Below are 25,121 nucleotides of genomic sequence, written 5' to 3'. Positions count from 1 at the left end.
TCAGCAGAAACAATGCAGTACAATTGCAACACTTTTTAACAATAAATTACACTGCCATATAACAATGTATCTAAGAATTCTTGTTACGAATATATATTTTTCAGAATGATAAACTGGTGGCCCTTGACAACAAAGACAGTAATGGAGACACCATGTTGCATGTTTTGTCAAGATGTAAAAATACGACAGCTATCCAAGTTCTTCTGGAGTGCGGCGCAGATGTGAACAAGGGGAATATGCGGGGGAAAACAGCCTTCCATGAGTTGTGTGAAGGCGAAGGTGTCGATGCAAGTGCTCTAAAGCTGATGCTCAAACACGGGGCGGATGTCAACATAGTGAGTGGGGATGGCGGAACAGCTCTCCACTGTCTGTGTACTGCGAGTACTGTCGATGTTGCAAATGTGGAACTGTTGATCAAGAACAACATTGATCTGAATTGGGCTGACGGGGTGGGATATACAGCTCTTCACTATTTGTGTGCACGTAAGGATGTAGATACATCTGTCTTTGACCTAATCATTAAACATGGCGCTGCTGTCAACATGTTCGGTGAAAATGGCAAGTCAGCACTTCATGTCTTGTGTAAAGGAGGGGATACTAACGTAAGAAATGTGGCCCTACTGATCCAACATGGTGCTGATGTCAACACGACTGACATGGAGGGATTTACAGCACTTTACCATCTGAGTGCTAGGGATGATGTCAATGAAAGCTCTTTCAAACTATTGTTACAAAAGGGTGCTGATGTCAACAAGGCTGGCGTGCAGGGTTTGACAGCACTTCACCTACTGTGTGGTAGGGATGATGTCAATCACCTCGCTGTGAACTTGTTGTTACAAAACGGTGCTGATGTTAACAGGGCTGCCTTGGAGGGTTTTGAGGGCGTGACAGCACTTCACTGTCTCTGTGTTTGGGACAATGTCAATGAAAGCGCTATCAAACTGTTGTTACAAAACGGTGCTGATGTCAACAAGGCTGACGTGAAAGGTGGGACAGCACTTCACCATTTGTGTGCGAGGGATGCTGTCAATGAAAGCGCTGTCAGATTGTTGTTACAAAACGGAGCTGAAGTCAAAAAGGCTGACGTGGAGGGCGTGACAGCACTTCACCATCTGTGTGATAGGGATGATGTCAATGAAAGCGCTATCAAACTAGTGTTACAAAACGGAGCTGATGTCAACAAGGCTGACATGGAGGGCTTTACAGCACTTCACTGTTTGTGTGATAGGGATTATGTCACTGAGAACGCTGTCAAACTGTTGTTACAAAACGGAGCTGATGTCAACGAGGCTGACGTGAAAGGTAGGACAGCACTTCACTATCTGTGTCCTAGGGATGATGTCAATGAAAGCGCTATCAAACTGTTGTTACAAAACGGAGCGGATGTCAACGAGGCTGACGTGAAAGGTAGGACAGCACTTCACCATTTGTGTGGTAAGGATAATGTAACTGAAAGCGCTTTCAAACTGTTGTTACAAAACGGAGCGGATGTCAATAAGGCTGGCGTGAAAGGTAGGACAGCACTTCATCATCTGTGTGGTAAGGATGATGTAAATGAAAGCGCTATCAAACTGTTGTTTCAAAACGGAGCTGATGTCAACAAGGCTGCCCTGAAAGGCAGGACAGCACTTCACTGTCTGTGTGTTAGGAATGATGTCAATGAAAGCGCTATCAAACTGTTGTTACAAAACGGAGCTGATGTCAACAAGGCTGACATGGAGGGCGTGACAGCACTTCACTATCTGTGTGGTAGGAATGATGTCAATGAAAGCTCTATCAAACTGTTGTTACAAAAAGGAGCTGATGTCAACAAGGCTGGCGTGCAGGGTTTGACAGCACTTCACCTACTGTGTGGTAGGGATGATGTCAATCACCTCGCTGTGAACTTGTTGTTACAAAACGGTGCTGATGTTAACAGGGCTGCCTTGGAGGGTTTTGAGGGCGTGACAGCACTTCACTGTCTCTGTGTTTGGGACAATGTCAATGAAAGCGCTATCAAACTGTTGTTACAAAACGGTGCTGATGTCAACAAGGCTGACGTGAAAGGTGGGACAGCACTTCACCATTTGTGTGCGAGGGATACTGTCAATGAAAGCGCTGTCATATTGTTCTTACAAAACGGAGCTGAAGTCAAAAAGGCTGACGTGGAGGGCGTGACAGCACTTCACCATCTGTGTGATAGGGATGATGTCAATGAAAGCGCTATCAAACTAGTGTTACAAAACGGAGCTGATGTCAACAAGGCTGACATGGGGGGCTTTACAGCACTTCACTGTTTGTGTGATAGGGATTATGTCACTGAAAGCGCTGTCAAACTGTTGTTACAAAACGGAGCTGATGTCAACGAGGCTGACGTGAAAGGTAGGACAGCACTTCATCATCTGTGTGGTAAGGATGATGTAAATGAAAGCGCTGTCAAACTGTTGTTTCAAAACGGAGCTGATGTCAACAAGGCTGCCGTGAAAGGCAGGACAGCACTTCACTGTCTGTGTGTCAGGAATGATGTCAATGAAAGCGCTGTCAAACTGTTGTTACAAAACGGAGCTGATGTCAACAAGGCTGACATGGAGGGCATGACAGCACTTCACTATCTGTATGGTAGGAATGATGTCAATGAAAGCGCTATCGAACTGTTGTTACAAAAAGGAGCTGATGTCAACAAGGCTGGCGTGGAGGGCGTGACAGCGCTTCACTATCTGTGTGTTAGGGATGATGTCGATGAAAGCACTATCCAACTGTTGTTACAAAAGGGAGCGGATGTCAACAAGGCTGCCGCGGAGGGCTTTACAGCACTTCACTGTCTGTGTGTTAGGGATGATGTCAATGAAAGCATTATCCAACTGTTGTTACAAAAGGGAGCGGATGTCAACAATGCTGCCGTGGAGGGCGTGACAGCACTTCACTATCTGTGTGTTAGGGATGATGTCAATGAAAGCACTATCCAACTGTTGTTACAAAAGGGAGCGGATGTCAACAAGGCTGCCGTGGAGGGCGTGACAGCACTTCACTGTCTGTGTGATAGGGATGATGTCAATGAAAGCGCTGTCGAACTGTTGATACAAAACGGAGCGGATGTCAACAAGGTTGCCGTGGAGGGCTTTACAGCACTTCGCTGTCTTTGTGAAAGATATCATGTCAATGAAAGCGCTGTCAAACTGTTGTTACAAAACGGAGCTGATGTCAACAAGGCTGACACGGAGGGCTTTACAGCACTTTACCCCCTCTCTGCTAGGGATCATGTCAATGAAAGCATTATCAAACTGTTGTTACAAAACGGAGCGGATGTCAACAAGGCTGGTGTGAAGGGCGGGACAGCACTTCACTATCTGTGTTCTAGGAATGATGTCAATGAAAGCGCTGTCAATCTGTTGTTACAAAACGGAGCTGATGTCAACAAGGCTGACATGCAGGGCTTTACAACACTTTACCATCTTTGTGCTAGGGATCATGTCAATGAAAGCACTATCAAACTGCTTTTACAAAACGGAGCGGATGTCAACAAGGCTGGCGTGAAGGGCTTTACAGCACTTCACATTCTGTGTGATGGGAATGATGTCAAAGAAAGGGCTGTCAAACTGTTGTTACAAAACGGAGCTGATGGCAACAAGGCTGACATGGAGGGCTTTACAACGCTTTACCATCTGTGTGATAGGGATGATGTCAATGAAAGCGCTGTCAAAATGTTGTTACAAAACGGAGCGGATGTAAACAAGACTACCGTGGAGGGCTTTACAGCACTTTACCATCTGTGTGCCAGGGATCATGTTAATGAAAGCACTATCAAACTGTTGTTACAAAACGGAGCGGATGTCAACAAGGCTGGTGTGAAGGGCTTTACAGCACTTCAATGTCTGTGTGCTAAGGATGATGTCAGCGAAAGCGCTGTCAAACTGTTGTTACAAAACGGAGCGGATGTCAACAAGTCTGACATGGAGGGCTTTACAGCACTTCACCATCTGGGTGCTAGGGATGAAGTCAATGAAAGCGTTGTCAAACTGTTGTTACAAAACGGAGCGGATGTCAACAAAACTGACGTGGAGGGCTTTACAGCACTTCACTATCTGTGTGCTAGGGATGATGTTAATGAAAGCGCTATCAAGCTGTTGTTACAAAAGGGAGCTGATGTCAACAAGGCTGACATGGAGGGCTTTACAACACTTTACCATCTGTGTGCTAGGGATGATGTCAATGAAAGCGTTATCAAACTGTTGTTACAAAACGGAGCTGATATGATCAAGACTGACGTGGAGGGCGTGACAGCACTTCACTATCTGTGTGCTAGGGATGATATCAATGAAAGCGCTGTAAAACTGTTGTTAAAAAACGGAGCGGATGTCAACAAGGCTGGCGTGGAGGGCGTGACATCACTTCACTATCTGTGTGCTAGGGATGATGTTAATGAAAGCGCTATCAAACTGTTGTTACAAAAGGGAGCTGATGTCAACAAGGCTGACGTGGAGGGCTTTACAGCACTTTACCATCTGTGTGCCAGGGATCATGTTAATGAAAGCACTATCAAACTGTTGTTACAAAACGGAGCGGATGTCAACAAGGCTGGCGTGAAGGGCTTTACAGCACTTCAATGTCTGTGTGCTAAGGATGATGTCAGTGAAAGCGCTGTCAAACTGTTGTTACAAAACGGAGCGGATGTCAACAAGGCTACCGTGGAGGGCTTTGCAGATCTTCACTGTCTGTGTGATAGGGATGATGTGAATGAAAGTGCTGTCAAAATGTTGTTACAAAACGGAGCGGATGTCAACAAGGCTGACGTGGAGGGCTTTACAGCACTTTACCATCTGTGTGCCAGGGATCATGTCAATGAAAGCACTATCAAACTGGTATTACAAAACGGAGCGGATGTCAACAAGGCTGACGAGAAGGACTTTACAGCCCTTCACTGTCTTTGTGTTAGGAATGATGTCAATGAAAGCGCTGTCGAACTGTTGTTAAACTACGGAGCTGATGTGAACAAGGCTGGCGTGGAGGGCGTAACTGCACTTCACTATCTGTGTGCTAGGGATGATGTCAATGAAAACGCTATCAAACTGTTGTTACAAAAGGGAGCTGATGTCAACAAGGCTGACGTGGAGGGCGTGACAGCAATTCGTTATCTGTGTGCTAGGGATGATGTCAATGAGAGCACTATCAAACTGTTGTTACAAAACGGAGCGGATGTCAACAAGGCTGGTGTGAAGGGCGGGACAGCACTTCACTATCTGTGTTCTAGGAATGATGTCAATGAAAGCGCTGTCAATCTGTTGTTACAAAGCGGAGCTGATGTCAACAAGGCTGACAAGGAGGGCTTTACAGCATTTCACTGTTTGTGTGATCGGGCTGATATAACTGAAAGCGCTGTCAAACTGTTGTTACAAAACGGAGCTGATGTCAACAAGGCTGACATGGAGGGCTTTACAACACTTTACCATCTTTGTGCTAGGGATCATGTCAATGAAAGCACTATCAAACTGGTTTTACAAAACGGAGCGGATGTCAACAAGGCTGGCGTGAAGGGCTTTACAGCACTTCACATTCTGTGTGATGGGAATGATGTCAAAGAAAGGGCTGTCAAACTGTTGTTACAAAACGGAGCTGATGGCAACAAGGCTGACATGGAGGGCTTTACAACGCTTTACCATCTGTGTGATAGGGATGATGTCAATGAAAGCGCTGTCAAACTGTTGTTACAAAACGGAGCGGATGTAAACAAGACTACCGTGGAGGGCTTTACAGCACTTTACCATCTGTGTACCAGGGATCATGTTAATGAAAGCACTATCAAACTGTTGTTACAAAACGGAGCGGATGTCAACAAGGCTGGTGTGAAGGGCTTTACAGCACTTCAATGTCTGTGTGCTAAGGATGATGTCAGCGAAAGCGCTGTCAAACTGTTGTTACAAAACGGAGCGGATGTCAACAAGTCTGACATGGAGGGCTTTACAGCACTTCACCATCTGGGTGCTAGGGATGAAGTCAATGAAAGCGTTGTCAAACTATTGTTACAAAACGGAGCTGATGTCAACAAAACTGACGTGGAGGGGTTTACAGCACTTCACTATCTGTGTGCTAGGGATGATGTTAATGAAAGCGCTGTAAAACTGTTGTTAAAAAACGGAGCGGATGTCAACAAGGCTGGCGTGGAGGGCGTGACATCACTTCACTATCTGTGTGCTAGGGATGATGTTAATGAAAGCGCTATCAAACTGTTGTTACAAAAGGGAGTTGATGTCAACAAGGCTGACGTGGAGGGCTTTACAGCACTTTACCATCTGTGTGCCAGGGATCATGTTAATGAAAGCACTATCAAACTACTGTTACAAAACGGAGCGGATGTCAACGAGGCTGGCGTGAAGGGCTTTACAGCACTTCAATGTCTGTGTGCTAAGGATGATGTCAGTGAAAGCGCTGTCAAACTGTTGTTACAAAACGGAGCGGATGTCAACAAGGCTACCGTGGAGGTCTTTGCAGATCTTCAATGTCTGTGTGATAGGGATGATGTGAATGAAAGTGCTGTCAAAATGTTGTTACAAAACGGAGCGGATGTCAACAAGGCTGACGTGGAGGGCTTTACAGCACTTTACCATCTGTGTGCCAGGGATCATGTCAATGAAAGCACTATCAAACTGGTATTACAAAACGGAGCGGATGTCAACAAGGCTGACGAGAAGGACTTTACAGCCCTTCACTGTCTTTGTGTTAGGAATGATGTCAATGAAAGCGCTGTCGAACTGTTGTTAAACTACGGAGCTGATGTGAACAAGGCTGGCGTGGAGGGCGTGACAGCACTTCACTATCTGTGTACTAGGGATGATGTCAATGAAAACGCTATCAAACTGTTGTTAAAAGAAGGAGCGGATGTCAACAAGGCTGGCGTGGAGGGCGCGACAGCACTTCACTATCTGTGTGCTGGGGATGATGTCAATGAAAGCACTATCAAACTGTTGTTAAAAGAAGGAGCGGAAGTCAACAAGGCTGGCGTGGAGGGCGCGACAGCACTTCACTATCTCTGTTCTAAGAATGATCTCAATGAAGGCGCTGTCAAACTATTGTTACAAAACGGAGCTGATGTCAACAAGGCTGACATGGAGGGGTTTACAGCACTTCACAGTCTGTGTGTTAGGGATGATGTCAATGAAAGGGATGTTAAACTGTTGTTACAAAACGGAGCGGATGTCAACAAGGCTGGCGTGGAGGGCGCGACAGCACTTCACTATTTGTGTTCTAAGAATGATGTCAATGAAGGCGCTGTCAAACTGTTGTTACAAAAGGGAGCGGATGTCAACAAGGCTGACATGGAGGGGTTTACAGCACTTCACAGTCTGTGTGCTAGGGATGATGTCAATGAAAACACTATCAAGCTGTTGTTACAAAACGGAGCTGATGTCAACAAGGCTGGCGTGGAGGGCGTGACAGCAATTCATTATTTGTGTGCTAGGGATGATGTCAATGAAAGCGCTGTCAAACTGTTGTTACAAAACGGAGCAGATTTAAACAAGGCTGACATGCAGGGCTTTACAGCAGTTCATCATCTGTGTGCTAGGGATCATGTCAATGAAAGCACTATCAAACTGTTATTACAAAACGGAGCGGATGTCAACAAGGCTGACGAGAAGGGCTTTACAGCACTTCAATGTCTGTGTGCTAGGGATCATGTCAATGAAAGCGCTATCAAACTGTTGTTACAAAACGGAGCTGATGTGGACAAGGCTGACATGGAGGGCTTTACAGCACTTTAACATCTGTGTGCTAGGGATGATGTCAATGAAAGCACTATCAAACTGTTGTTAAAAGAAGGAGCGGATGTCAACAAGGCTGGCGTGGAGGGCGCGACAGCACTTCACTATCTGTGTTCTAAGAATGATCTCAATGAAGGCGCTGTCAAACTGTTGTTACAAAACGGAGCTGATGTCAACAAGGCTAACATGGAGGAGTTTACAGCACTTCACAGTCTGTGTGTTAGGGATGATGTCAATGAAAGCGATGTTAAACTGTTGTAACAAAACGGAGCGGATGTCAACAAGGCTGGCGTGGAGGGCGCGACAGCACTTCACTATCTGTGTTCTAAGAATGAGGTCAATGAAGGCGCTGTCAAACTGTTGTTACAAAAGGGAGCTGATGTCAACAAGGCTGACATGGAGGGGTTTACAGCACTTCACAGTCTGTGTGCTAGGGATGATGTCAATGAAAACACTATCAAACTGTTGTTACAAAACGGAGCTGATGTCAACAAGGCTGGCGTGAAGGGCATGACTGCACCTCACTATCTGTTTGATAGAGATGAAGTCGATGAAAGCGCTATGAAACTGTTGTTACAAAACGAAACTGATGTCAACACGGCTGACGTGGATGGCGTGACATCACTACACTATCTATGTGATAGGGATGGTGTCAATGTATGCGCTGTCAAACTGTTATTACAAAACGGAGCTGATGTCAACTAGCCTAACGTGAAAGGCAGGACAGCACTTCACTGTCTGTGTGCTAGGGATGATGTCAATGAAAGCGCTGTCAAACTGTTGTTACAAAACGGAGCTGATGTCAACAAGGCTGACGTGAAGGGCTTTACAGCACTTCACTATCTGTGTGTTAGGGATGATGTCAATGAGAGCGCTGTCAAACTGTTGTTACAAAACGGAGCTGATGTCAACAAGGCTGACGTGAAGGGCGTGACAGCACTTCACTATCTGTGTGTTAGGGATGATGTCAATGAAAGCGCTGTCAAACTGTTATTACAAAACGGAGCTGATGTCAACAAGGCTGACGTGAAGGGCGTGACAGCACTTCACTATCTGTGTTCTAGGGATGATGTCAATGAAAGCGCTGTCAAACTGTTGTTACAAAACGGAGCTGATGTCAACAAGGCTGACGTGGAGGGCTTGACAGCACTTCACTACCTGTTTGCTAGGGATAATGTCAATGAAAGCGCTATCAAACTGTTGTTACAAAACGGAGCTGATGTCAACAAGTCTGACGTGAAAGGCTTAACAGCACTTTACTGTCTGTGTAATAGGGATAATGTCAATGAAAGCGCTGTCAAACTGTTGTTACAACACGGTGCTGATGTCAACAAGGCTGGCGTGGAGGGCATGGCAATACTTCACCATCTGTGTGTTGGGGATGATGTCAATGAAAGCGCTGTCAAACTGTTGTTACAAAACGGTGCTAATGTCAACAAAGCTGGCGTTGAGGGCATGACAACACTTCACCATCTGTGTGTTAGGGAATATGTCAATGAAAGCGCTGTTAAACTGTTGTTACAAAACGGAGCTGATGTCAACAAGGCTGGCGTGAAGGGCATGACAGCACTTCACTATCTGTGTGTTGGAGATGATGTCAATGAAAGCACTATCAAACTGTTGTTACAAAACGGAGCGTATGTCAACAAGGCTGGCGTGGAGGGCATGACAGCACTTCACTATCTGTGTGTTACGGATGATGTCAATGAAAGCACTATCAAACTGTTCTTTCAAAACGGAGCTGATGTCAACAAGGCTGGCGTGGAGGGCATGACAGCACTTCACTATCTGTGTGTTGGAGATGATGTCAATGAAAGCGCTATCAAACTGTTGTTACAAAACGGTGCTGATGTCAACAAGGATGGCGTGGAGGGCTGGACAGCACTTCACTATCTGTGTGGTGGAGATGATAGTACTGCCCAAGTGATGATCCATCGTGATCCAGTGAACATGACTGAAGATGATGAGAGTAGAAGACATCAACGGTGTATTTGTATCTGCTGCTGATGTAGCTGCAGTAAGAACTCAATCCATCAACACGTTCTTGTTGTCAACAATAATGATTAAATCCCTAGTGGTGGGTAGGTAATGATCAACATATGTTTAACCCAACTGGTGATTCATTCGTGTGTTTATATGGACACGTGTGACAAGGGAAGGCTTAGTGAGATTAGGTACACGAAGCTGAGGGTCAAATAAGTCCTCAGCAAATGGCAAGACAGTAATTCACTCTCTCTGTGTCACTTAATGCCAACAAGAGCAAATGGGCCAGCATAATGTTGTTGGAAAGGTTTATTTCAAGGATGAAACATTGAAATGTTTGTTTCGGACTGTAAAAAAAGTGTGTAATTTTCAAGACAAGCAGTTATATTTATATACACAGTACATACTAACATTTAAAAGGCAAGCGTACACATAAACCGAAACTGTTACGACTTCCGACATTTGCAGATTATGATCAGACAGCGTTGGACGTATACGAGCCCATATCGTCATGCACATCATGCGATATGGGATTATTGTTGCTACATGTGGGACAACTGCACAAAGGCTACAAACTGACTAATGCTGGCCTTACTAATTCTGTGAAGTTACATCAAGGCCTTCTGGATTTTGTGTTCGTTTCTCTTCATTTTTTTCTGCTCCGAGTCCTAAAATACAGTCTGGCTCAAACAATAAAAAATGTATTTATTTCGTTAATATATCACCGACCCTTGGAAAAAAGGATTTCCCGTTTTAGTAAAACAATTCCCTCTGTATTTTGTCATCTCTCTTTCGAGGAAGGGACGTACCAGTACCTATTGGTTCAGTTTGTTCCCTTTTAAGCTCTCATTACTGAGCATATGGACGCGAAACACACAGAGACAGAAGTGAGAATGAGCATGATAGATTGCTAGTTCAATGTTTGAGGAGAAATAAGCATATTTAGACAACACTGTACCATCTCATTCGGTGGGGTTGCTGCTGTTTGTTTAACAACTCGAACACATCCCCGAGGGTGATCTTTTTATTCAGATCGAATTGGTGTGTTCATTTGTTTTAAATTAGTATCTAAGTTCATATGGTATTCGTCAAAACCATGCAAGGAAATTAGGTTCATGTTAATGTGAGGGATCCCGAGTCAGAATTCCCTAGCAACCCTAGCAGCCCTAGCAACCTATGCTTGTCGTAAGAGGCGACTTAATGGATCGGGTGGTCAGGCTCAGTGACTTGGATGATGGCGTGCCAACGTACCCGACGACGTTGATCGTTGCTCACAAGACTAGATTATTTACATGCCACTGTCATAGAGCTGGAATAGTGTTGAGTCGGGTGTTAATCAGCAAACAACAAACAAACATCATGTCGAGCAACATTCCAGCAGCTCGAGCCTTTGGTGTCTATATTTTAACTTGGCTTTGCACGTGTTTGTGACAGATGCCACCAGTGGGACAAGATGGGCTCACCTTTTCGGAAACACCTGGTATCGTCACTATTCACTAGTGATTCATAAACACATTCCTTACGATATAGTCGAAATCGTACAATGACTTTAACAGATATTTCGTAGGATAATTGAAAGGATTTAGTCACTTTAATCTACGATTATAGAAAACGTTTGCTTTTATCTAAATTAACAGGGTTGGTCATACACAACATATTCACTCTCAAATTTAACAACTGAAAGGTTTAACCCTCTGAAATGTGAATGCTTGTCCAATACATATTTCACATTGTGATTGAGGGAAATATGTAATATTCGATGTATGATATATTTTGTTTGCTTTTTTGTCTGACTGAAAATAGTATATAATATATGATGTTTGTAATATACATAGCTGGTTTTATGGTATGGCCTAGAGTCACGGGTCAGAACATTTTTTTAAATCTCCTGTTTCGTCACCACTATGATTTGTACAATTCCATTAATGTTGAGTATTTGGGGAAGTATTTTGTTCTATCATTATTCCTATAGCGTCATGATGGTTAAATTGTTTTGTTGTTCAGACTCGTTTCATATAAAACTATGGTCGCTAGGATGTATCGTTGGCTGAATGGCGGTTAACGATTCTTAACTAGCTTTAGGAATCTATTTACTGACTATGTCATTATCTATATTGATGCCACAGTTGATTTCAGGTAAATTGTAATTCTGTTTGATCTAGTAGATAGAATGTCTGCCCGAGAGCAAAAGGTCGGTGATACGATCCCCAGGCAGTCATTAAACCTCACCAGTAATGATTTTTTTTTTTTTTTTTTTTTTAAATATGTATTATTCAATTCAGTATATGATACTACAAAGTTATACATTGAGTAGCACGTCATGTGGAATACTTATTAGGTGGAGGTTACATACCTCTACAGTAGATAGCAAAATTAAGTTGGCTACAGGTGTCCTACAATGTTTACAAATGGTGAAATGGGCAGGCTACATTTGCCATGTTTATTAACTAAGTGTGAAGCTAAATCCTTACAGTACATTTGTGGAAATTGTTCTTGTAAAAAATTTTTAAAAAATACGGACATATTACCCAGAAAACTCATTTGCCAAAGTTTTCCATTTTCTGTCAAACTGTCTTATTGTATTGTTTTTGTGTGCAATTTGATATATCAATAAAAGTCTTCAGAAACCTTTCAAGTGAACATTTCTTTTTCTTAATACTTGATACAAGTATGTATTTTTTGCATGCCAGTATGATGTGATTTAACAGAATGTTAGAGTTGTACCCAAGTAAAACAGAGCATTTTGTAAATGTAAATTTTGTGAACATTTTGCATTCAGAAAAATTCGACTTTCGCCCCAAACCTTTTAACATGCTTACAATCCCTATATACATGAAGTAAGAATTCAGTATCAGTTTCGCAAAATGATTACAGATCATCGAGAATTTTCTTTTTAAACAATCCTTTCTTTGTATAGATGATGCGATGAATAAATTTATATTGAAATTCAAGTAATTTTACATCTTTTGTACATTTCCTGTATCTGATAAAAACATTCTTCTATGATATATCTAAGTCGAGAATGGTATCCCATTTTTCACAGACTGTTGGGAGATTTGCTGTAGTTATAGTCTAATCATAAAAATATCTGGAGCCTTTAGGCGCTACAAGTAAGTCCATCAAAGTGGTATTTAAATGTTGATTATATAAGATAATGTGATTATTTCTAAAAGCATCTTTCCAGGTTTTGGTATGTTTAATAGAACTTGGTAATAGTCAATAAATGGCCTTTAATTTGGTATTTTCTTTTAAGTCCATTGAAGGGCATTATATCATCTTCATTACAGAGATCTTTAATAGTGTAAATTCCCTTTAAAAACCAATTTCTTATAATGAAATCAGGTTGTTTTTTAAACTGATGGTTACACCAAAGAGGTTCTGATAGTACTTCTTCAATTTTTGTGGAGTTAGTTTTGTGTCTTCTATACAGTGTTCCCCAAGCAGCCAAAACATTTCTCCTGTAAGGGTTAGCTAAGTGCATACATTTTTCAATATTGGCCCAAAGTAGGAATATGTTTTTGGGTGGGAAGATGCTAGGGTATTACAGTTTATGTTTTGGAGATGTTTTTTGGGAACTGACAGTTTTAGAGAAATTATAAAAGACTTTACCTCTATCATTCTCAGTCTGCCTTCGTCATATTTTCTAATTAAAGTTGTTCTTTTTATTCTGTCCCTTTTATCATTCCAGATGAATCTACAATAATTTGTTTAGTTCATCAATAAAAACACCTGGAGTGTTTGAAAGAGAGGAATTTATATGAACTAAGTTGGTCAAGTCGAAGGCTGTGACAACAGTGATTTTACCTATCAATGTAAATTTCCCACCAATTTCCTAAAAGTTGATTAATTATTTCAATTCTCTTCTTTGTATTTATTACGCACAGATTATTTAAGTTCGAATTAAGCTTTATTCCCAATATCACAAAGTCCCCACTGTGCCAGTCTAGTTTCAGATCCTGACATAGTTTGATGTCACAGCCTGTCATTGAGCCTATCCATATTGGTTTTATTTTATCAATGTTAATTTTTGATCCTGACATTTTATAAAAATCATTTAGGGTGTCAATCACTGTACTTAAACTTTCATCAGTCCAATCTAGAAATATTGCAGTATCATAAGCATATTATCCAAGTTTATGTTCCACATTATTCAGTTTGATACCTTTTATTGCATTATTATCACGAATCATTATTCCCAACGTTTCTTGCAACAAACAGGAATAGATATGGAGACAATGGGTCGCCTTGCCTACATCCCCTTTCGTTACAGAAGAATGTAGATAGGTGTCCATTTTGGATGATGCAAGATGAAGCATTATTTATAAGTATGTATATCCATTTTCTTATATTAGGTCTTTTCCAGTGTCAACATGGTAAATTGTTTTGAAACAGTATCAAAAGCTTTTTTCAAAGTCTATAAGTAATAGTAAACCAGGCTTATTTTGTAATTTTGTTTCACACAAAATATCATACAGTAGTCGTATGTTTTCGCTTATACAACTTCCAGGGATAAAGCCAGTTTGGGTTTCTTGTATAAGAGTATTAAGTGTTGTTTTAATTCTGTTTGCTATACATGTACTCAAAATTTTATACAATGAATTTAAGAGAGAATTTGGTCGCCAGTTTTTGAGTAGTTGGTTATCTTTAGTGCCTTTGGGTATACAGGTAATGACACCTCTATTCATTGTTAGACTCAAAGTGTTATTTCAAAATGTTTCTGTAATATATCTGTATACCCATATTCCAAGATCTTTCCAGAAGAATTGGAAAAAATCAACAGGGAATCCACCAATACCTGGGCTTTTGTTATTTTTCATAGATTTTACGGCCTTTGTTATTTCATTCATGTTAATCATGTCTTCTAAATAATCAAACTGTGATTTAGTTTTGGTGTGTTAAGTTTGTGTAATAAATTTTTGGATGAATAAGTTATTTCTCCACTTGAAGAGCATATTTCTCATAAAAATTTCTTTGTTCAGTTAAGATGAATTGTCCATCAACTCCCCTTATAATACTGTTAATCAGTGTACTGGTATAGTTCCTGTTTTCAAGGTGAAAAAAATATGTTCATAGTTTTTCTCCTTCCTTGTACCTATTGGTCCCTTGATTCTTCTTTTAATTTTTCCAAAAGTACTTTATAATTAGACATGTCTGACAGCTTTGATTCACTCATCAAAAATGTTTCTAAAAAAGAGTATCACTGATTTTTAGTTTTAAGTTTAGATCTTCAGTTTTTCTGGCTTCATCTTTGGAATATTACTTTTGAACATTCTAGCTTTGTTTTTCTAGTGTATCTTTCACTTTTTGGATATATTCATTGTTAAACAGTAAAGATGTATTCAACTTCCAGTAGCCCACTGCGAGGCTACAACTTGCTGTTTCCCTAAAGTGGTAAGCAACTGAGAACTGCATCACTTTACACTTTTCTCCCATATTCCATGCTGTGACAACGCTACAAAAACGTGGCATTAAACACATCTCATTCTCAGTCTAAGCATCAGTAATTTTGTAATTTGAAGTTTAAATAATATACTGCTTTTCCACTGGACGATAGGTCGGTCACATGGCCGCGAAATTGACGTTCATAAGTGGCCGCGTAATAGACGTTTATAAGTGTTTGAACGACACAAATTGACGTTCATCCTTTTTTCACGAAACCGTGTTCTTGAAATGACGTAAACACTGATACTTCCCCATTCCCAGGGAAATACTTGGGAATTCCCAAGCACGAATACATGCAGAAGCGTTGTTTCTCATCATTTAGACCCTTTAATCTTGAAATTAGCGTTTTAGCATACCTTGGGATAAGTCAGAGAGATGGCACGTCGCTACAACCCATCCTAGAGAAGAAATACACATCCAAACAACCGTAGTATCTACTCCATCCGATTCTAGGCTGCAGTGACAGTCTACAGCATAAGGTGAATGTACATTGGTATATGTTTGACGTATCTTTTCAATCACATTTCGGTGATCGGGCAAATGATCAATGATGACTGACACTTGTAATAGCCACAGGTTCCTTAAAAACTTCGGAAATATCTCCCTAACGTTTATCGTGTCGGCCATTTTGACGTCTTGTACTTGGTGTTAATGTATTACGACGCGCTGTTTTTGTGACTGACTTACTGAGGCAGTTCTCCAATGGAAGCAATCAAATCCCCGGCCTGGGAAATGTTCACCCACTCTTCCTGCACTTCTAGTGCCATCTGTCGGAGGTTCTGCGGCTGTTGCTGACGTGCTCGCAGTCGTTGATCCAGTGCATGCCATAAATGTTTAAAAAGGTTTAAATCCACGAGACCCGGATGTCGCGATTCCTCAAAAAGGCTGTTGTCAGTCTTGCTGTGTGAGGTCGGGCGTTGTCTTGTTGGAAACTGACGTTCGCTTTGAATAATGAGGAGGACGTGTGGCGGAAGAATCTCATCCGTGTAACGTTGTGCCGTTGAATTACCTTGAACTTGCGCCGTAAATCTTTCTGGCCAGTCTGATATATTAATTTTTATTTTTTTTTCTGCGTTGAAAAACAGTAATTTTCCCCGCTTTTTATCGTACACCGATTAAAGTACTGTGCGCCATTTTTTTTTTTATAAAGAAGCTTTACGGAAACTCTGAGCGAACAAAATACTGCCTAATATCTGAACGACATAACTACATATCAAATGGAGTTATATGCGTATGTATAACGACATACATTCAATTCCAAAAAAATAGCATGCCGTAAATGACGAAAACTGATTTTTCTCTATGACGTCAAAAGGTGACAGAGAGGTTACACACGTACAAAGAAAAGGGGGCATAACTCCGCTATGCTAAGCTCTAGTTTGTTGTAACTCAGGTCACTTGGTGAGAATTAGCTGTGGGTAAGGACAGTATATTTTCGTTGTGTTTTGTTCAGGAGGAACCAAATTATTCCAACACAAATAACGATATTGAAACTGTACACGTTTAGTTATAAAATATACCCATAAGAATAATGAAATCGTACTTCACAAAAAGGAGGTAATAGAGAAATGGAAGGCCTTATCTAACCTATAACTTAGTCCTTAGATTCCAACATTCTCCTGATTGTGTAAGTGTAATTTGACTAATGTTGCATCATTATTAATGGAGCACAAGCCTTATCATCAAATGTAATAAAATACCCTAAAAATAACACGATTCATTTTGACGTCATGGCTGGTTTTATGTCTTTGATAACGTCAGAAAAAGACGACACTGGTATTTTGATTAATATATATTTCCTCTAATTTTCGTTCATGGTATGGAAAATTTCGATGTGTGGAACGGAATTTAACGCTTTTTCGACACAACATAAAATGACTGCTCTCACCAAGTAAATAATGTCTTGAATTTGTAAACAATTAGATAGTTTATCGGGTATCTTAATTGGACGAGACACGCGCCTGTTTGGCATCAATTTGCGTAATGAAATTCCCAAAAGAATAGTTCAAAACAACCAAAATTATATTCAATATTGGACATATATTTGTTCATGATTATTTTATTTTTTCTTACACAATAAAAGATGAAAGAAAGCTCTATTGGTATAGAATTATCAGGATAATCGTATACGTTTGAACCAACGGGGTACCTGGCATGGCTTTTATTTTTTATACATTTTACAATTCCTCGAGAAATAAAGTAAACTGTTTACTAGGCTGTGATCAAAATATTGAAAAAATAATGTAACCATTGATTATATAATGCAAAACGAGAGGAATAATTCGTAAATTGTTTGTGACTAACGCGCACCTGGCGAATCGTTGGATATCACTGTTCTCTGTATCCAACGACATAAAAGACAAACCCAAGACCAAGACATTTCAGAAATGTGTGCATATATTTCACCGAAAAATATTATCCATTTTGTTAAAGTAATATATTCAGTTTTAGTTATAAAATAAAATGAAACGGCTATTCATGGACATTGGTTATATGAACGTATAATGTTGACTTATTACACATTCCAAGAAATACGTACATGCTGCAGTAACATTTACACTTCATCTTCTAACACTTGTCCAAAGGAAAGAAATATCGTAGTCGACACTATAAACCTATCACATTGTTATGTAAACAATGTTCAAACATACAGGAGATTATCAAAGGTTCGTTCATACATGTTTTGGCCTATACGTACGTATGATTTTATTTTGAACATTGACAATATCCAAAGTGAAATTAATTGTGTGAAAAAATGTATAAAAGACATGCAAAATATACACCATAACTGAAACTGATACACTGATCGTGTGCACTCTTATTCAAGGACCTTGACCTCAAAGAAATTACCAAATATGTACAACAATGTTGACGTATGACATCACTACCTGTGACCCACTTTTACAAAATGGCGTGTACACTTTCAACAGTACGCGGGATTGTACGAGGGGACTTGCATTGATTCAGGGATCGTATAAACATAAATGTGACATGTAAGTAATCAGAAACATTCATACAATCTATGTACTGTTATTTGTTGTCATAATTTTCATTGAAACAAACGGAAATAGTCAGAAATTCCGATAAATACCGTTGTCGTTGTGCGTGATTTTGCGTAAGTCATGGCGTCAACCAGAACGGTAACTTTGACAACTTCTGTTGAAAATATCAAATCATTGCAATGTATCTATTTGAAATTCCCTAATTCTTCCTACGATTCTCTTCCTATGCATATTCTGAAAATATTGAGCCAATATTTTGAACGAATAGACGAATGGAAAGCTCCAAATAGGAGAATATGCTACACTGTGTAAAATCTGAATTTTGCTTTGTTTACATTTCAACCATGTGCAGTTTTTCGAGCACGGCGTTCGTTCGTGTTTTCGTTTTTATCCAAAACATTCTATACGATTCTAGGGTTATCGGAGACGTTTTGGAATGATCATTGGTGATTTCATAAAAGACAGATACCCGTGATCACTAATATGCTATTTTTGAAATTCATTTCTCCGAGTAAATATCCGAAATGTAGATTTCAAAACATGCTGTAAATAACGCCGTGAGTGGTGATTTAGTAATGTGTAAAAAATGGCGACATTTACGATGTACCTAATTTTCAGAGGTCATCTTCAGTACTTTTGCTTGGCCTAAAATGCCAGTGATATCATGATATGATATCACAGAACAGGGAATTACCCACCTTATTCAAAACTGTAAAGTGTAGTTGTGTGGGTGATGTATTTTGAATATTATTTGACTTCAAAGTGAGGGTTGTAGAGGAGGGACATATATGTCCCTGTGGCATCCAGGGGGTTTAACATTTTTGTCCCTACACAAAACGCAAAATCCACATGCGAAGGAATGTTTGAAACCTTCACAAATATTTTGGTTAAAAGATTGAAAATGGTCAAATATCTACGCATCTATGTATTAATTAGCTAATGAAACCAACCAAATGACCAGTTTATCGATGGTGAATGGAGTGTATAATTATTTTTTTACAGTATTTGTTCAAGGCCTCGTTCATCACATTCATATCAAAGCGTATTCAAAAACATTCATACAGTTATACATACCTACTGACATCTGTAAAAAACAGTCTGTGTGAAAATGGCGTTGTATATGCTCAGGCAGTTTGTTTGCACCGTAATACTTCACGCACACATTATGACGGGCACTGACAGCATATGTTAATATTATAGAATCATGAAAAGTAATATTGAAATTGAGGCGTACCTCTGTAAACTTGAATTTAAACAATTAGAATTGCACTAGCACGATTTAGATGTTCCTCTCACAACCTGTGTAACGGTTCAGGGGGTGGGTATTGGGATACAGCTTTGGGTAGCGAATTGTGGATCACTCCAAATACCACCAACCACACAGTTTTAATTAATTTACTTTTCAAGAAATTACAAGAATATAATTATTCTTTTCAGTATTTCATTCAGTTAGGAAGATGTACAATAAATATAAAATACTTGAATGTCAACTCACACATCTCGGCTCCAACCGGCTATCACTCTCTTGTCTCAGAAATTCTTCCACCGATCCAACTGTCAACAAAGTGACGTCATACCGGAAGTAGTCTCTCGCACGAGGATACGGTCGGTGGTACGTGGGGGAATTGCACTCCACCATTGACAGAAGTTATTTTACTTCGTGTCACGGCTATGTAGTAATATACAATGCATTTAGAACTGAACAGACTTAATGCAAATCCTACTGGAATCGTCTAAAGAATAATTCATTGTTTACACACCATTAACCCAAACTAACTATTTACGACATGCATTTTCCAGAGGTGTAATAATTCATTTTGGCTGTCTTGAGATACAGAATATGACTATTTATTTGAAAACACAAAAATAACAAAAATATTTTTATGCAGATCTACTGTTTGAGAAACGTATCTTCCACCCCTCATCCCCACAAATGGTTGAACCAAAGTGCACTTTTTAAACACTTGTCAAATGTTGAAAAATACCAAATCATATAAAAATTGTCTTTTATTTCAATGCCAGCATTGTATTTGATTTAAAAGTTGGCTTTAAAGCTCTGATTGTTAGGTGTTGTCCTCTAAAGGATGTGATGAGTTTGATTACATCCCCTGTCCACGTTGTTGAACATTGTTTGATGTTTCCCGTTGAAGAGACCCCTGCTGTACTGTTATGAACATTCTCATTTACAGGTTTATCGCTGTACATTTAAACTTACTGTATTCCAAGGAAATTTATCATGATCTATTTACTATATGAAGATCTGGATTATGTCTAAAATTGTTCATGCTTTTTGTGTGAATGCGTTCATTTTACGCCGCTTCTAACAATACTGCCGCCATATGACGAGGATACTGAACCCATGTTAGAAATCGAACCCGGGCCTTTGCGTCAGATCAGATTTTATTTTCGAAGATACCCTACTGATACTGTTGTTTGGCTTGGCATTTTCACCTTGCTTCACAGCCATGGGATCCCGGGTAGGAATATAGGTCCTCGGTAACCGAGGCTTGTAAGAAGCACCAAACAGGATCGGGTAGTCAGTCTCGGTGACTTGGTTGATGCATGTCATTGTATCCCATTTGCGTTGATAGATGTTCATGACATCAATCGCTGCATTATCTGCTCCAGACCTGATTATTAACAGACCGCCGTCATGTAGCTACAATATTGATGGCGCGGTTAAACAACAAACAAACAACCCTGCCCTTGCTCATGCTGGGTGTGGCCTGAATCCCTTCATCACTGCCGGTTTTCTGACTCGCCCTCAGATAACCAAACTCGCTCGCCACACACTTACCAAGGGTATATATAAGGGTATATGTTGGCCCGATGAGGCGACTTAAACCGCCAACAGAAAATTCAAGGGGCGTAACTCTGTCTACCCTAATGTACACATTGACGTCACAAACGTAGCACGTTGTTGCTCCAATCAAATGTTGAATAATTCAGACTTTGTTTGTTGTTGAATGCCGCCCTCAGCAGTATTCCAGCTATTTGGCGGCTGTCTGTAAATAATCGACAATCAAGTGATTGATGACATTATGAGCATCGATCTACGCTATCTACCCAGTCAGCGAATCTGACCACTGGTCCAGACTCGCTTATTTACAAACCGTCGTATAGCTGGAAAATTGCTGAGTGCGGCGTTAAACAACAAACAAACAAAATATGAACACGGTTACTTGAAACGCCAAAGACCGCTCAATTTGGATTTAATAGAGCACAGGGGCAGCATTTCTGCGATCACTTACTCACATGAAACGGACCGCTTCAGTGGTCTAGAGGTAGAGCGTCCGCCCGAAGAGCGGAAGGTCCGGGCTTCGATCCCCGGCCGCGTCATACCAAAAGACGTTAAAAGATGGTACTCGTTGTTACCCTGTCTGGCGCTCGGCATTAAGGGGCTAAAACAAGGACTGGTCGGCTCGGAGTCAGTATACTGTGTCTGAGGGGTATTCATGTTAAACTGCTCTCAGTGAGCTAGCACTATAAATCGGCATCAGTCCGGGCTAGTACAAGCAGCCACACACACACACACACACACACACACGTACATGCACGTCGCTATATAAGTGCAATAATCTTTGACGCGACGTTAAACCCAATTTCACCTCACCTCACCACATAAAACGTGTCCATATCCTCTCCATAAGTTGCCATCTAGCATCATTCTGAAGGGTAAGGAAAACTTAAAGTCACTGAAGTCTTACCGAGAACAATTTTTACTTCTTCTAAGACAAACCTTTGTGATAAAAGTTGTTAAGGACAAGCCTTTCAAAAACAATTCTTAGATATGTGGGTAACATTTGGTGTTTTTGTCTTTTAGTCTAGTGGGTAGAGTCTCTGCCCGGACAGCTGGGGGTCGGTGGTTCGCGATCCCCTGTTCGCGTCACACCAAAAGACGTTAAAAGATGGTACTTGTTGTTACCCTGCCTGTCACTCGGCATCAAGCGGAAAAGCAAGGACAATCAGAACTTCAAAAGGCATACAATTTCATTGCTTAAATCAGAATTCCAGCAAGCATAAAATTTTATTGTTTAAATCACAACTTCAGGAGGCAAACAATTTCATTGTTTAAATAACTTCGGAAGGCAAACAGATTGATTGTTCGAATAAAAACTTCAGAAAGCACAAAATTCTGTTGTTTAAATCACAACTTCAGAAGGCAAACAATTTCATTGTTTAAATAACTTCAGAAGGCAAACAGATTGATTGTTCGAATAAAAACTTCAGAAAGTATAAAAATTCCCTTTGTGTTGTCAGGTTAAGTTGCTAACATACTCGGGGATTGTTCGGTGAACGCTTCCATCACCTCTCGGACCTTTTGCCCATCCCCGTTGAAAGCAGACCCCCAACTAACAGGGGAGTTGTTTGTTTACTTTGGACAGCGATACGATCAATTGACTAGCGGCCATTGTGTTGTCTAAACTGACCGCTTCCTTATCACGCGCTGCACGTATTTTCATGTCCGTCGGTTGTTGCAATGGTGTCGATTTCACCTTCCTGTGGTTTCAAATTGTTTGGTTAGGCACTTCTTCTTGGTGTCGTGTTCATCAACATTTCGGATGACTCAAAGCAAAATCTGAAAATGGAAAAATAAATATTATTTGTATAACCCACATTTAGCATCGTCAGTGGGTAGATGAATATATTTTTACGCCGCTTTTAGCAATATTCCAATAATGTCACGACGGGGGACACTAGAAATGGGCTTCGCGAGCGTCGTCAATACTGATACTCCCTTTGTAAAGTATTGTCGATGAACATTCAGGGGTTCTTGGTTCAATTTTCAAAAAGAAAATAGCCGTACTCGTTCTACAATCAAACTTCTGATATAGTTGTCATAAAACTAGATTCTTGTTGAGTGTGCTATTTAACAACAAATAAATTCCTATTTTGAAATTTAAAGGATTTCCGGTGATGTGATTGGTTTATTTGCCGTTCATTTTTCAACAATCTCCAATACAAAGTTTAAACTTGACCTTTTGACGGTTACGTGATGTTTGTATTGTTTCCTCTGCGTACCGCGATCTTGAAGATCGGCAATATCGGACAATAAATTAATATTTTATATCTGTCAAGCTCCGGCGTTTACACGATTTTCACATCCACGGTTCATAATCGGTCATACTCCGTAAACAAACACAACATGAAATCTATGTCTTAAATAAACAAACAAATCTAACTTTCGACAATTATGACGAGTACTATTTGTTGATATAAATCGGAAAGTATAACATTTGAAGGACTAACATTTTCTTTCTTTTCTAATGAAATACACAAATCATATTAGAGTTTGGTTGGCATTTTAGAAGTTGGTGGGTAAATGAGATGACACAACTTTATTGATAACAACAGCATACAAATCTACATCGAAACGTCGCTGATGCAATAAACCAAACGTTGTCATCCATAAAGTTAAACGTTTTCCTTAATATCACGTGTGTATCATACTTCAGTCCAAATTAACCAGTTTGTCGCAGGAAAGAACGCGAACCAGTCTATACCGTCTTGAAAGACATAAATCACGTGGTTACGTCACATGACGTCACGGTAATGTACTCGCACATTCGCGATTACGTCACAATCGCTGCCAGTCATCTGTGCCATGGTTAGATCATGCAATGAAGGGCGTTATAAGGAGATTAGTGGGGGATATCGGGTACCCTCGTTCATCACCCTGTCGCCATCACACCTGCTTTTCCAATGCCCAATGACTGATGTCTGTTGTTAAAATGTGGACAAGTGATTTTATCTCACAGGACAAACAGTTTTGAAGTAGATTTTGAGATATGCATCTTATTACATCCTCGATTATCAAGTGTACAGTATCTCTATTCTATTACGATAAATACCAATACGATAAGAACTTTGTTCTAATTGTCCCATTATCAAAGGTGAACACTATATATTACACTGTGCCAAACATAATCATCAAAGATTTCTTCTTTATAAAGTGCGAGACAAAGATTGCAATAATGTTAGACAAATTGACAAAATGATTTATTCTTATACATTTTAGCAAATAACGTCCACACAATAAATATTATCTGTCAACATGTTTACAATTTAAGACAATAATTTACCAAAGTATCTATCTAACAAAAGTTACATGCATTTATAAATGTCAACTGATTTCAAATAAGGAAACGTTTTTGAAAACAATGCGGTTTTCGAATCAGTGACTGTTAAAAATATCCTGTCTCAAGCTAAAGTCATACCTTGCCCTTTCCTGTGTACGTTAACTTTAAATCTTACTTTCACATTGTCATACCATTGTACCCTTCATTCTGTGACGCCACGGAACACTGGCGGCTATGAGATATGATACACTGGATAATCGAGGCTACATTTCTTTTTAAATAATTGTTGTTGGGTTTTTTAATAAAAAAACACATTTCTTTCAAAGTGTGTGTGTGTGTGTGTGTGTGTGTGTGTGTGTGTGTGTGTGTGTGTGTGTGTGTGTGTGACGTTACGCTTCTTTTAGTAAGGTCATAGGACACCAACAGAATGCATGATATAGTGTATACCTATGCGGGGAGTCGAACCAGGGTCTAAGGCGTAACTAGCGAGCACTTTAACCACTCGACTACGTTATGTCCATAGAAAACATGGCCGCTATTTTGCACAGCTTGATGCCATTAATCCCCATGCTGCACAAGACATCATGGCTGTGTGAGAGATTCACTCAAATAATTCGATAAAGCACCGAGAAATATTCAAGACGTTGTCATATCTGATGAACTTCTTGTGACCTCGAGATTTGGAGGGGTTCTCGCGAGATGTGAAACTGGACAAGACTAGCTGCTGTTTCTGGATGTTATCGGCAGATGAAGTCGCCTCCCGCAAACAGGCACCTGTGCCGGTCTGTCATGAGTATGATGGACACATGGAGTCAGGCGTACCAGATTCCATCTACACGATACTAGACTAACAGTTAGTCTGTGAAAACATTTCTTTAAAA

The 25,121-nt window shown here is 40.3% G+C and overlaps 3 protein-coding genes across 3 annotated transcripts in view; all 3 read left to right on the top strand.

Moving 5' to 3' along the window:
• LOC125379157 overlaps positions 1–8,000 on the top strand; it is a 49,911-nt gene extending 41,911 nt beyond the window's left edge. The window contains exon 2 of the mRNA XM_048395218.1: positions 105–8,000. Within this exon, the coding sequence (XP_048251175.1) occupies positions 105–7,733 (7,629 nt within the window). The 3' untranslated portion in view covers positions 7,734–8,000. The remainder of the gene's footprint in view (positions 1–104) is intronic.
• On the top strand, positions 7,998–8,445 carry LOC125379216 (protein VAPYRIN-like; the record flags this gene model as incomplete). Its single annotated transcript, XM_048395453.1, has 1 exon — positions 7,998–8,445. A coding segment is annotated over one exon (441 nt), but the record flags the coding sequence as incomplete, so codon positions are not given.
• Positions 8,445–16,300, top strand: LOC125379158 (putative ankyrin repeat protein RF_0381). Its single transcript, XM_048395219.1, has one exon. It carries the CDS (start codon positions 9,084–9,086, stop codon positions 9,738–9,740), a length of 657 nt encoding a protein of 218 aa, XP_048251176.1. The 5' UTR covers positions 8,445–9,083; the 3' UTR covers positions 9,741–16,300.
• The last annotated feature ends 8,821 nt before the right edge of the window (positions 16,301–25,121 follow it).

The sequence above is a fragment of the Haliotis rufescens genome, unplaced genomic scaffold (assembly GCF_023055435.1).
Source record: "Haliotis rufescens isolate VD_foot unplaced genomic scaffold, xgHalRufe1.0.p SCAF_14, whole genome shotgun sequence".
NCBI classification, from domain to species: domain Eukaryota; kingdom Metazoa; phylum Mollusca; class Gastropoda; order Lepetellida; family Haliotidae; genus Haliotis; species Haliotis rufescens.
The sequence above is the reverse complement of the archived record's forward strand: the minus strand, read 5'-3'. Positions and strand labels throughout refer to the sequence as shown.